Here is a 13,793-nt window from a genome sequence, read left to right on the forward strand (position 1 = left end):
TTATTATTATTATTATTATTATTATTATTATTATTATTATTATTATTATTATTAACTCAGCCTCCGACTGTTGAGTCTACCATGAAGAGAAATAAATAATTTAACTGAATAATATTATTTATCCGTACATTTCTCGGTTATCAGTAGATCCACTTGAAACCTCCAGTGCGCATGCTTATAAATATTTATGGCTGTGATCTCCTTTTCATCATTACGTCATTATAACATGACCTACATTTGACTTTTTTATTTCGGTCACGAGTATCAGGAACTGCGCATGTTTTCATTGCATTATCATCATTCATGCATGTGAATTCACAGTCGTGAAATATTCACGTCACTGGTGAGGATCACGTGATGTCTAAATATAAGTTTGACTTTAAGAATAAAGATTTCCGTGTGTTCAGTTAATCACCAACGTATTTTTAAACTCGGTAATACACGGAACTGAAGGTCATCGTCACGTCCCGGCCGTCTTACCTTCGGGGAAACAGTCCCCTGGGTGGACCTCAGTCACTCTGGACGCCGTGCAGTAGAGAAACTTCGCCCCTGCAGAGAACTGAACCATGATTTCGCGGTCGTCCAGCCCGTAGCCTCGGTACAATACCGACTGAGCTACCCGACTCCAATATAACTTTTGACTTATTAATCAAATTACATAAAGGTAAAAAGGTAAAGGCAAAGCTATCCCTATAACAGAACGTGGAGGTTGTGAGAGGTCGAGGCTCCCACATTTTCTAGACAATCGGCTCACAGATGGCGGTGAGGTTGTTAGCTTTATGCGCCTGCCGCCCGTTACCCCCAGGAAGATTCCTGGTACTCATTTCTGTTAGAGGGTGAGTCAACCCCAGGGCCACAGTTCGGCTGGAAGGATTAGGTCAGTTGAAAAAATCCACCTCATCTGGATTCGATCCCGCGACCTTCCGGCTTGTACCACAGTGCCCCTAATCATATTACATAACCAGGAAAACTAGTTAATACAGCAAGTTGATACAAACAGCGGAGACACAAGCTCATGTAGGGCCTAACTATGTAGGACCGGGGAAGTTGGCTCTGATGGTAACAGTACCCGGTTCATATTTCGGCCAGAATACCTACAATTCTCAGTGATATTTCTCTTGGTTTTTTCAACCCCTCCAGGCAAATACCGAGATACTGCGTGGATTTGATCACGACCGCTTTCATTTCACGTCTCTTCCAGTACCGTATCGAGGTTCCAAGGTGATTAAACAAGAAATGGTAAGAAGACTTCATAGTGATTTGAAGTGCTAGTTCTGTGTTGAGATCCGTTGCCAGGACACGACTAGTGAAGACTAAGAATCCTAGTGCGTGTGCACTGTACACTGTAAACTGTGTAAATCAGTGATAGCGTTATATTAAGTGTGATTAAGAGAACTTGTAACCGAGGTGCCAATAAATCCAATCATCCCAACTAGAACCCGTTATTTTCGTCACGCGCACCCTCACTAGTCTGACCACTAACAGTGTTGTTAACAGCCCGCAGAAATATCAGACTCCAAAATGATTCGAGAACCACAGTTTAGTAACCACTGCTCTGAAGTGCCAGTCTGTTTTAACCCTTGTACCAGCCACTAAGTGACGTCGCCCAACTTAAACGCAGAATGTAATAAGCTCTTATCGCTTTGCCGAGTTCGGCTTTATTGCCAGTGGCAGCCAATTGTTTGGTTTCGCGTGAAGGCATGAAGTGGTTAGCCTTGAAGTTAGTGAGACCGTAACTGCAACCAAGCCAAGCGCCGTGTGACGGACTGGACGTTCCTGTTTCATTTCTCTGTTGGTCATTTTACGTCGATTTCAGTAGCCACATTATACAGCGTCGGCCTGGGGGAGGGGCCTAATCGGGGCGTACCAGGAATTTACTTGGAGGGGCTGAGGAAAGCCACGGAAAACCTCAGGATAACCGGTGCCGAACTGAACACGCCCAGAATACTAGTCTGGATCATACAGCGTCGAATTGTCGACTTGTGGTCGTGCTTAATTTGAGGTACTTTCCCAGCATTCACCTTGAGAGCCTAAGGAAAACCACGAAAACCCTCAGTCAGAACAGTTAATGTCCTGGTCGAGATTTGAAACGGGCTCCTTCCAGAAATACCACTGTAACTAAACATCGTGGCATGAAAGCATGTGGAGAAGTGGAGGTGTAACTCCACCTTTCTTGATCTTGTCACTAGATGGAGGTGAGTGATTAGCTTCACGCCCTTGCCGCTTTACTCCCAGGGGGTAGGGCTCCCAGTGCCCATTGGATACGAGGCTGGATGGGCCCCAGTGACGGCCTGGATGCTATGGAGAAGAGAAAACTCGCTTGCACCTGCCAGGAATCGAACCCTGGTTGTCCAGCCAATAGCCTAGTCACTATACTGACTGAGCTATCCCGGCTCTTTGGGCGCCTTCCAAATACAAATCAGAAGCATTACTCCTGGAATAAATTTCCTTCATTTACTTATTCCATCTGTTACATGCTACATGTTCACATGCACTTCCACTGATGGCCACATTGCTGCTTTCTGTAATTGTATTCATATGTTCTTACACTAACAGACCTCAGTCAGTATAGTGACTAGGCTATGAGATGGACGACCAAACAATTGGGGTTCAATTCCCAGCAGGGGCGCAGATTTATCCTCTGTTGGACCTAGGCCGCCATTTCAGTTTCTTAATCTTTTCACACAGTCGGTAGGAGTCCTTGGATGGGAGGATCAGCCCGTCATGAGACTCCTTCATGCAGCAGTGTTCAATTAAGTACGGGGAAAATTTTATGATTACCTTAATGCACAGAAGCTGTACTGTAACAGCAACAAAAACCAAGAGCGCTGAAGTTTTCCATGGAAATGCACGTTTCATGGTCCCCAGTACACATCTGGTTCACTAATTTAGTTCTCTATATATACAACTGTGAGTCTTAACACAGTGAGTTCAGAGTTTAAATATTTTATCCCAATTAAAGTATTAATGTTAATTTAGATTTTTTTGGTCTGTCTGTAAGCATGTGACGTGAATAACTGATAGCTATTTAAATACTGAAGTACATAATATTTCTTGTGAGGCTACTTATCAGGCTGGCACTATAAAAAAAGAATCGAGCTCCCGCCAAAATAAAAATAATTTTCCACCACTGCACTGGGAGATGAGTAATGTGTTGCAGTCAAAACAACTATAAAGTACTGAATATCCTTTAGCCAGGAAACTGATCTCTGTTACAGAAGGCACAGAGATTTGGACCATATACTTTCTGGGCAAAAGACAACTAATGCACTCCTTACATCACCACAGACACCTGAGTTCTATCCCAGAGTAGTACATGTGGGATTTGTGGTGGACAAAGTGAAACTGGGGCAGGTTTTCTTTGAGAACCTCAGTTTTGTCCTGTCAATCAACATTGCACCGAAGCTACTTACTTATTCACCATCAGGGGCTGGTACAATAGGCCTATTTGGCACCACAGCACCAAGAGACTCAGCCTCACCCTATTCCTACAACTAAAATCCAACATAATCTTTCAACAACAGTGATCCACGTGGAAGTATTCTGTAGCAAATATCTTTGAATGAGCATCTGATTGCATCAAATACTATTGCTGATACTATATAATACAGGAGAAACTGAAAGAAAGAGATCACTTGGAAGGCCTAGATGTAGATGGGAGGAAAATATTAAAATGAATCTTGAAGAAATACGTATAATGGTAAGGTGTGGACTAGATAAATCTGGCTCAGAATGGGGGCCAGTGGCAGGCTCTTTTGAACATGGTAATGAACCTTCCGGTTCCATGAGACACTGGGAACTACTTCAGTACCTGAGCAACTACAAGCTTCTCAAGAAGGACTGACCTGGATGGAGTCAGATTACGTGTTATGTTGCCAGATTAACTGGGGTGCAGTGGCACAGTGCTTAGGCGCCTCAACATTAACTTAACATATTTTCAGATTACAGTAAAGCTTGTATATCTAAAAGTTCCCATCTTCTGTTTGAATGCACAGTCCTTTCATTGAAAATAAAGCCTTCCTTACTCTATAACCAGTCACATGCCAGGTTAGAGATGAAGCCATCAACTTAAAGACCTAGGACATTATAATGCGCTGCTTGGTCAGAGCTGTTGTAGACCTCATGAGGCAATGGAGTGGGTGTGTGGCAGGGGCAGAAACTTTTCATATCCAATTCATATTCAATATCCTGTGGGCCTGTGAATATAGCAACACATTGAAGGAGGGCCTCATTCTACCATAAACTGGCACTGATTATGGTTTTAGTTTTGCAGTAGCAAACCTCTTGATAACCATAACTCATCCCCATAAAATATATATCTTTAATATCCAGTGTCTTCTAAGAAGTTAAAGCAGATGGAACAACAGTTGTAATACCAGTTTCAAACACATTTTGTATTCAAAGCTGGTAATTGTCTGATTCTTCTTTTTACCCTTCTTTCCAGATACTTGTTTACTTGCTGCAAAGCTAATCAGAAGTAAAGGAATCAAATTCCACAGCGTATAAATTCTTTTGTTCACAACAGTGTGGGCATGATATGGCACATATATGTGCTTTTCTTTGTACTTCATTCAATGGCCATGCCAGGGCTTAGACAGGTAGGCACTGGCTTCTAGAAGCAGAGCCTCACATTCAATCCCGGGTGACTTCACATGGGATTTGTGGTGGATTGAGTGCCACTATAGTGGGTTCATCTTCTAATTTCTTCAGTTCTCCCCTGCTGATTATCAATGATTATTCTTCATGTAAATGACATCTGATGTGGACTGACAATGTTGAGTGCTGTCTCCCAACACAGATGGCACCAGTGTGTGTTGAACAGTTTCAGAGATGTGATATCCAAACTGAGGCACACAATTTTCCCATTATGCAGAGAAAGTGTGTTCTGTATCCACTGGCATTAAACAAGAACTTTTCATACATCATATTATCACTGCATACCATACCACAAGTTCTATTTCTGCAGATGTAGACACCACTATGTACGTATTTCAGTCACTAAGTGCTCATCATCTGGTGGGTATACATATAAAACTGTACAGAAACTACAAGACTGTAAGGGAGCATACTTTTGTAATTCCAGTTATTATCCTGAGACATGTAGTGACAACTTCATCTGTAGAAACAGCCTTTCCAGGAAAAGACCATGGTACAAGTTTTCAGGTTTTATGATGACTGTTGCTCAGCATGTGGTCTTCTGGATTGTGACACTGTAGTTCCATTAAACTTCAACCCTGAAGATTTAAGTCAGCATTTTCATCCAGAAGGCCGGTATCCGCCAGCAAGACTACATACAGAGTGTTGCGTGTCAGAAGAATACAATACGCATTGAATAAAAGAAGGAAAACTTAAGGGGCTGGCCTAGACTGGCCCTTTCACTGTGACTTTTAATGATCTACTGTACATCAACTTCTATTTCAACCCTTCAACAGTTTGATTTGTTTCATTCTGGTCCTCACACTAACAATATCATGAAAAGTTAAACAGTTCCATCTAGCGAGTGGTGAAGATTTTTCTTCTTTCAATTATTTATGCCCTTACATGTTTCAGTCTTCAGAGACCATCGTCAGAGGGGTCTCTGAAGACCGAAACATGTAAGGGGGGATAAATAACTGAAATAAGAAAAATCTTCACCAGTCACACAAGACAGAACTGTTTAACTTTTCATTAACTTTAACAATCCTACACTTCAAACGAGGTGCAATATCTTACTTATAGGGGTGTATTAATGGTCACTTGGCTCCATAAAGTAATGGGATAGTTTCTTCTACTTTATTCCCCACTCTATATTGACTAATCATCCTACAAAAAAAAAAAAAACTCGGTGATTTAGTCCACAAGTGAATTATACCGACTGAGCGACCGCCGCTTGTTGGTGAAGTTAGTGCCATCCTCAGCAGATAGAGGGTGTTGCGTGATCAGGGCAATGGATCCCCACAGCCGTTAATCTCGGTTTTATAGACCGGAGCCGCTATTTCCTTGAAACAGCTCCTCAATTATCCTAAACGAGGCTGAGTGGACCCCATTCCAGACCCACTACTTCTCAGAAAATCTGGTAGCGGCGGGAATCGAACACATGACTCTGGATCTGTAGCCAGGAACTCTGACCACTAGACCACAGAGGCAGTCAATCATCCTACAGCATTAAGAAAACATAAATAAACAAAAGAAAGAGACAGAAAATCTTTGTATGCTTCCTAATCTCTGACTGCTATCTTTTCCCATCTGTTGAACAGGAGCAGCATGAGTACAAGAGCATCCCTGCAGAGAACAAGTGAGCTGCAACATGAGTGAGACTACTAAACCAACACAGGAACGTCAAAACAAATATGTGATCATGAACACCGACAGGAACAATCTAGTGCCACTCAAAGTCCTCCTCTTCTGTTTCTTTGGCGGTGAGTACACACTACTGAGACATGTACCATATTTCAAGTTGACATGCAGCAAAATGCCCAACACCCATTTTAGAAACATGGGTAATGACAAAGTGATAAGAGATTATAAATATAATGAGAACAACTTCACCAAGATAACACCAAACCAAATTTCAGAACTTGCTTTAGTGCAGACCCTCCAGATATTCCATTAAATTAAACACTTCTGCGTTAGTATATATGAAAATAACGGATACCAACTGAGATCCGAGTAACCCTTCTGAATCTTCTGAAAGATAAGGGACTTCTGTATCAGAAAGTATGAAACTCACAGACACCAAGCAGAAATTAAGTAATGAACGAACTTAACAATGAACTAACCTCCTTTTGAGCAATTGAAACTTATTTGTCTGCTCCAGAAATTTTCTAATTTTAATATACCTGAAATTTTATGAGTGTGTCCATAAATGTCTGCCATTGGACCTCATCATCAAACAGTAAAATACAAACCACACTTTCATATCCTACCATAAGCTTCTAAAACTAGTTTTAATACTTCTGTCCCAGCTGTATACTGATTTTTGAAGAAAGTCTCATCCCTTGAGATTCTCTGATAAATTAGGTATGATTTCAATTGCCCCACCCTTAACATTCTCCTAAACTGAATCACCCTTTTATTAAGAAGTGAAAAGTACCTACAAATTATGAATATTCTAATTGTGTGATTTTCTTGAATCCTATATTTCTTCACTGTTATAATTTCTTATTCTCTGACCCCCTCCCAAACATCCAGGTACTGATATGCACAAATAATGTTCTGATACCCCACTCAGTTCATTAATTATAAATAAAACTGATTATAAAGCACTACTACTGATTTTAGGCTTCCATTGTGGGTTACACTTGATGTTGGCTTGGCTTTGGGTTTTTACACTGTGTGAATGTGGGCAGTGTTGCCAACGTTTCAAAAGTACATGCTGCCTCCATCTTCAGGGTCAGAATACTATGTTATAAAAGCAAGTTACTAATATAGTGGCAAGTGAATGAAAAATATATTGGTACAAATACATGGAATAATGTCAGTGGACAAAGAAGAAAATTACATATGATCTTAGTGGCTGATACTATTGTTATAATGTTCTTAGGGTAGCTAAAGAAGAGAGGTTGTTATGGGCTCAACTTCTAGTCTGGATAAGGGATGCAAGAAACCCATACATAATATCAATGAGAGAAATTTCTTACAATCAGCCAAACTGTAAGACTGAGATAGAAATGTGAAACTAATATTAAATTGTGATTTTTATTAACATGGCCTCTAATGAACTGGATCAGAATGGGGTCTACAAGAAAAGTCAACCAGTTAGATATATGGAAGAATTAATTCTATTTAAGTGCTTATATGATCTATCTCTAATGTAAATAAGGAAACTGGGCTTTTCAACAGTATTTTTAATGTACCCAAGTCAATTCTTATGGATGATATTCTAGCTGTACTTCTTTCAGTCTATGACTTTGTCATGAAAATAGTAGACTGCTCACAACAGCCATATATGATTGTTACTACAATTAATTGCCTAGGAATTAAATGCTTCGTAATATATGAGTTACAATGAACGCCACAGAGAACATTTTAAATGAAAATTTATGTATAAAATATTCAAACTCACATGTCCCAAGATCCCTTAGAAGCAGTTTGAAGTTTGTTATTATTCTATCTTCTCTCTTAATGAGCGTCACACATAATTTTCTGCGGTCGTTCTAGTTCCTGTGCCCACAAATAACTTCGGTAGACATGAAAACTACGTCATCGTTTCACTTAATGACGCTCCGTGAATAAATTTGAAATGAAACACCCGCTAACTGTAATTACCGCGTCAGGAAAGGAGAGAATTTCTTTACAATCATCTACGGTGTCAGGACCCAGAAGGTGACAATCTCTGAATCCCTTCCCGCTACTTAATCTTTTAAGGTAAATTCATCCCCGTTCGTTGAGGTTGCTATTGGTACCACTGGAAATTGATAATTAAAGTTACTTCCAATAGGTGGCAGAACAATAGCACTCGCGGTTTAGCACAGAGGCGTGACCGGGCGTGACTATGTTGTAATATTGTCAGGAACGTCAAGAATGTGACGGTCTTTGTGGTTTTGCTTATGTTTTTGTTTCATGTTGCAGTGGCCAATTAAGGAATATTTCTGGGTGAGACATTTGCTCCACACCGGCTAGCGCAGTCTGAGTAATACTGTGCTTCAGACTGTTGTTAAATATGTCCCGAAAATATGCATTATTTTCAAAACGTAAGCAAGATTTGTGCATGAAGTTAGAAGAGTTAAAAGACGAGGGAGACAGTGTTGTAAACTACGTAAGAAATATAATTGATCAAGGAACTGAATTAGTAGGAGATCTAGAAGGAGTGTCAGATCATGTGGTTTTCCTTCAGAGGTATCCAGCCGTTATTAAGGAATTGGACAGGCTCTTGAATAAAATAGTGCGCTTGAACTGTAACATTGAACTTAATACTAGTGATGATGAAGTGGAAGAAAAAGTACAAACTGAACGTTGTGTAACAGAAGAAGTGTTATTACGCAGTAAATCCACAATTCATAATTCTGAACTGTTAACACCCGAAAGTTCGGTTCACTTAAGCACTGGTCATGATGTGAATTCTGACACTCATAATTACCCACTTTCGCCGGAGGTAACTCATTCGGTGCCTCCATGCCCAGTGCATATAGGCGATATCTTAGATATGCGTTTTCTGCATGGAAACAGCCCTCACAATTTCTGGTTGGGTTACTATAAGTCCAGATCTTTAGACTGCTTGAATGAAACTATGTTGTCTCGCTATCATATGAAACATTTGTTACCGTGTGATATGTCTTTACTATTCAGTGGTACATATGTATGTGCTTTTGACGGTAAGAAGTGTTTTCGTGGTAAAATTTTGAGAATTCGTTTCGAACAACCAGTTCGCCTCATGGTTCTTGATGTTGACAGTGGCAGGATACGGAAAATTGAACAAGACTCTGTTTTCAGACTTGACGAAGAGTTTTCAAAAACTCCTGTTCAAGCTCTAAATTGTTGTTTGCGGGGGAATTTGGGTGATCCTTTGTTGTGGGATGAGGAAGTGGCCCCTCTCTTCTGTAAGTTGCTAACAGAGTCAGCATTAGTTGTGACTGTTTGTGAAAAGGACAGAGGTGATCCACCCCAGTTTCGAGTTGATGTAGACTGCCATAATGAAAAGCGAATCAACAATAAGATTGATGTGAACAAGTGGGTTATATTTTCTGTAATTCCCAAGTTGAAGGAAATGAAGGAAGATGGCAAAGGTGATGGTATATTAAAGTGTCTGTATACATATCTAGACCCAGTCATAAGAGATGAAGAGGACTCTACAGAACAGGGGTTCCACTCAGACAGTGGCTGTTTTACAGAGATCTCAACCCCTTTAAGTCAGATTTCACACTCAACAGTATCCTGTTCTGTAATGCCTGTCAAGGGAGAAAATCAGTTTCACAGTCAAGATCATGAACACACTACATCACTGAGTCATGTAGAACTCGCCCCATGCTCTGACATTAAAATTCAACCTGCAGAATCAACACAGAACTTGAATTTAGGTACAGATTGTAAGGTGAGGACAGAGTTGAATCAGAGTTCTTCTGCACCAGAGACACTTGGTCACAGTAAAGAATGTGACAAGAATCATTTGACATCTAGTTCTTTCCATGTGACAGGGTCGCATGTGACTAATAATGTAACTGCAGAATCTACATTGCTTCTGCCAGATAAAAATATTTCCCTTCACCAGCCAGTGCTTGTATCCTCGGCTGGGCAAAGTTACAAAGCGATGTTGTCACATATTGAGGACCCAGGTGAGTTTTATATTCACATAGTATGTGAAGACAACATTGAAATTGACAGCCTCCAAAATGGGATGACTCGATACTACAGGACAGTTAGTCCTGCATTTAAATCAAAGGAAGAAGCAAAACGTCATATTATTTCATTTTGTGCTGCTTTTTATGATGTTGACAATAACTGGTATAGAGCACAAATTATTGATTGGAATGAAGACAATGACAGTGATACTGTAATCATAAAATATGTAGATTATGGTAACAAGTCTTCAGTACACTTCTCTATGCTACAGCCATTGAGAGCAGAGTTCACAGAGTTGCCAATTTGTGCCAGAAGATGTCACTTGGCCATGATCTGCCCCAAGACTTCCACAGAAGATGAAATACCAAAGTCTTGGTCACATGAAGCGACACATTTGTTCAAATGTCTTGTGAATATGGAGTCAGTTTACTTGGTGATTTTGATGGAGTCCATTGATGACACTATGTCATCACTTTCAGTCATTTTACAGGACTGCCAGAAAGGTGGATGCCCTGTCATCAACGAATTCATAGTCGAACTTGGTTATGCTGTAAGTTTTCATCCATCTGTTGCGCAGAAAAGAGAGCAAGGCCAAAATGCACAAAATTCAAAAACTGACAATGACAGCAATGAGGATTCCTTGTGTAAAGAACAGCTTTGTGCAGTAGACATGTCCAGCGACTGGAACCCAATGGCGGAGGATTACTATTCCGCAATAAATACTCTGTATCACGATGATGAAGATGCCTGCTATGCTGTGACAGGTTACAAGCCACAAGACGAGAAGAGAATCTGCAGATTTTATGCTCGGACAGGTAGATGTTACAAAGGCGAAACTTGCCTTTGGGAGCATATATATGCACATCCAGATGGCTGGACGACAGACAAGGAATGTATGTTCACAGATGCGATTACTAAGCTTGTTCTTCCAGATGTACAAGATGAAATTCTGTTACAGGTAACTTACATTACAAAAGTAAATATGTTCTATGCAGTCATTTGTAATGAGTGTCAGAGAAGTTCTGACAAAGTGCAAATCAAAAGGATAGATATAAAAGAAGAAGATGAGGAAAAGGATGAAACATTGGTAACACTGAACGATTATCTGAATGAGGAACATAATGTAAGAGCCTTGAGAAGTTGCACTGTTATGCCAGCTCTTGGTCAGATAGTAGTCGCACGTTTCAGCAAGGATGGTCGCTTCTACAGGGCTCGTGTCATGGATTATTCAGATGTAGAGATTTGTGTGTTTTATGTTGATTACGGAAACAGGGAATGGGTAAGTGAGTCAGATATCCGTGAAATAGAGCCAAGGTACCTGCATTTGCCATTCCAGGCTGTAGAATGTGTGCTGGCGAATGTGGATGAAGTAAGTGAAAATTTGGATGCAAAGAAGTTCTTTGCAAGTATGGTGTATAACAAGACACTACATGCCCAAGTCATTGCACGTCTGTGCCACCTGTCAAGACTTGAAGTACATCTCTGGGATGATGAACGTTGTGACATAGGAGCCTATATGATCCAGAATGGCTACGGACGGGAACGAATCTACCGTGAACATAGCCTTGTCACTTGAAGGAACAAAACTGCTACCACTGTATTTTCTTTGACCAAAATATTCCACAAACTTACTTTAATCACAATATAATTTTGCCTGTAGTTTCTGGGCTCTGACTTTGAGAGTGTGTAAATAGGGTGCCAAGGAAAATATTTTGACATAAAAAAGTAAAGGTATCCCTGTAACAGGCCTTCGATGCCCATAGGATTGTGAGATGTTGAGGTTCCCACATTTTCTAGACAGTCGGCTCATAGATGGCAGTAAGGTTGTTAGCCATATGCGCTGGCCACCCTTTACCCCCAAAAATCTTCCTCGGTAGCATAGTTGGTTGAGGCACTACGCTACAAAACGGAAGGTCGCAGGATTGATTCCCAGTGAGGTTAATTGATTTTTCAATTGACCTAATCCTTCCAGCCGCACTATGGCCCTGGGGTCGACTCAGCCTCTAACAGAAATGAGTACCAGGAATCTCTGGACATAAAGAGGTATGATATAATAAGAGGGTTAGGAAACAGCATAATGATGAGCTTCATAACTTTACTCCACACCTGGTACAATTACGATGATCATGTCAAGGAGGATTAGATGGGCAGGGCAATGTAGCATGCATGGAAGATAACAGGAATTCATATAATGTTCTGGTTGGGAAGCCAGAAGGAAAGAGACTGCGAGAAAGGCCTAGTTGTGGGTAGGATGATAATGTTGAAATGGATCCAAAAGAAATAGGATGGTGTGGTATGGACTAGATTAATCTGGCTCAGGATAGACACCAGTGGTGTGCTCTTGTTAACATGGTAATTAACATTTGTGTTACACAAAATGTTGAAAAATTCTTGAGTAGCTAAGCAACTGTTAGCTCCTCAAGAACGACTCATCTCCATGATTTAGTTGCTCCCCTGTATACATCCACTCCCCCCATTCGCCTTCATAGTGTAATGCTTAATTAGCTAAGCACAGGGACAGCTTTATGTTTTTTCCTTACATATAAAATAAACATAAATTATCCCTTTCAGATGCAAGGCTTCAGGAAAGTCTTCTCTTCCTCTTTATTATTGTTCTCTTCTTTCTGCATTTCTTATTATCCTTTATCTCCTCCATTATAATTTAGTCGGCCTCCTCCTCGACCCTAGCTACCTGTCCTCCTCTTGCTCGTGTGCTTCCATTTGTTTTTCTACTGTTCTTACTCCACTCCCTATCCTTGCTTTGCCTTCTTGATCATCATAATTATCAGTATCTGTGTCCTAACCCACACATTTATACCTTGAGGGTCTTACATGGTTAAATGAAGATCTTTACACAGAAAGTAAGATAACTGCATTTTATTTTATTGCCATGTTGGGTTGCTGGAAAGAAATCTGTAAGACTTTGCAATTGAGTAAGTTTCATTGAAGATTTCTTGCTGTAACTCTTCTATTAAAAATATGAGATTTGGAGCGCAGAATTATATGTATGAATTTTAGACCTTATGCAAAAAGTTGACATTTTTATTCATACATTGTATATTAAAGGTCTATTTTTTTAACGTTGTTGCATATCTGTGACTGAAGAGCATATTTTTGTAACTGAGGGCAAAATGGAACAAAATAAATTTTGAATTCCAGAAGAAACCAGTTATTTTTCATATTGTTAAGACTCACTCACTCACTCACAGAGCTGAACCCTTCTTGAGAAGCCGCCAATTCTGCAGCTACTCAAGAATTTCCCAGCATTTTATGGAACCTGAAGGTTCGTTACCATGTTCACAAGAGCCCTCCGCTGGTCCATGTCTTGAGTCAGATCATTCAAGCCAATACCATCCCATCCATTTTATTATTATCCACCCACCAACTTCTTGGTCTTCCCTGTGGTCTCTTTCCTTCTGGTTTTCCCACCAATATTCTACATGCATTCCTCTTCTCCCCCATTCATGCTACATGCCCTGCCCACCTCATCCTCCTTTACTGGATTATTCTAATTTTACTTGGAGAAGAGTACAAAT

The 13,793-nt window shown here is 40.4% G+C and overlaps 1 protein-coding gene and 1 long non-coding RNA gene across 3 annotated transcripts in view; one reads left to right on the top strand and one right to left on the bottom strand.

Moving 5' to 3' along the window:
• The window catches only part of LOC117282107, a 104,389-nt gene extending 95,845 nt beyond the window's left edge, over positions 1-8,544 (bottom strand). Inside the window, exon 1 of the long non-coding RNA XR_004512724.1 lies at positions 8,045-8,544. This is a non-coding gene — a long non-coding RNA (uncharacterized LOC117282107). The remainder of the gene's footprint in view (positions 1-8,044) is intronic.
• Positions 1-13,793, top strand: part of LOC111861681 — a 55,782-nt gene that overhangs the window by 20,299 nt on the left and 21,690 nt on the right. The window contains exons 1-2 of one of the 2 annotated variants that reach the window (XM_033750443.1): positions 6,311-6,398; positions 8,551-12,025. In XM_033750443.1, the coding sequence (XP_033606334.1) occupies positions 8,642-11,833 (3,192 nt within the window). In that variant the 5' untranslated portion in view covers positions 6,311-6,398; positions 8,551-8,641 and the 3' untranslated portion in view covers positions 11,834-12,025. Of the gene's footprint in view, positions 1-6,236; positions 6,399-8,550; positions 12,026-13,793 lie in introns of those variants that run through there. The other variant, XM_023846458.2, reaches the window with a different exon arrangement.

This window comes from Cryptotermes secundus, unplaced genomic scaffold, assembly GCF_002891405.2.
Source record: "Cryptotermes secundus unplaced genomic scaffold, Csec_1.0 scaffold136, whole genome shotgun sequence".
In the NCBI taxonomy this organism is placed as follows: Eukaryota; Metazoa; Arthropoda; class Insecta; order Blattodea; family Kalotermitidae; genus Cryptotermes; species Cryptotermes secundus.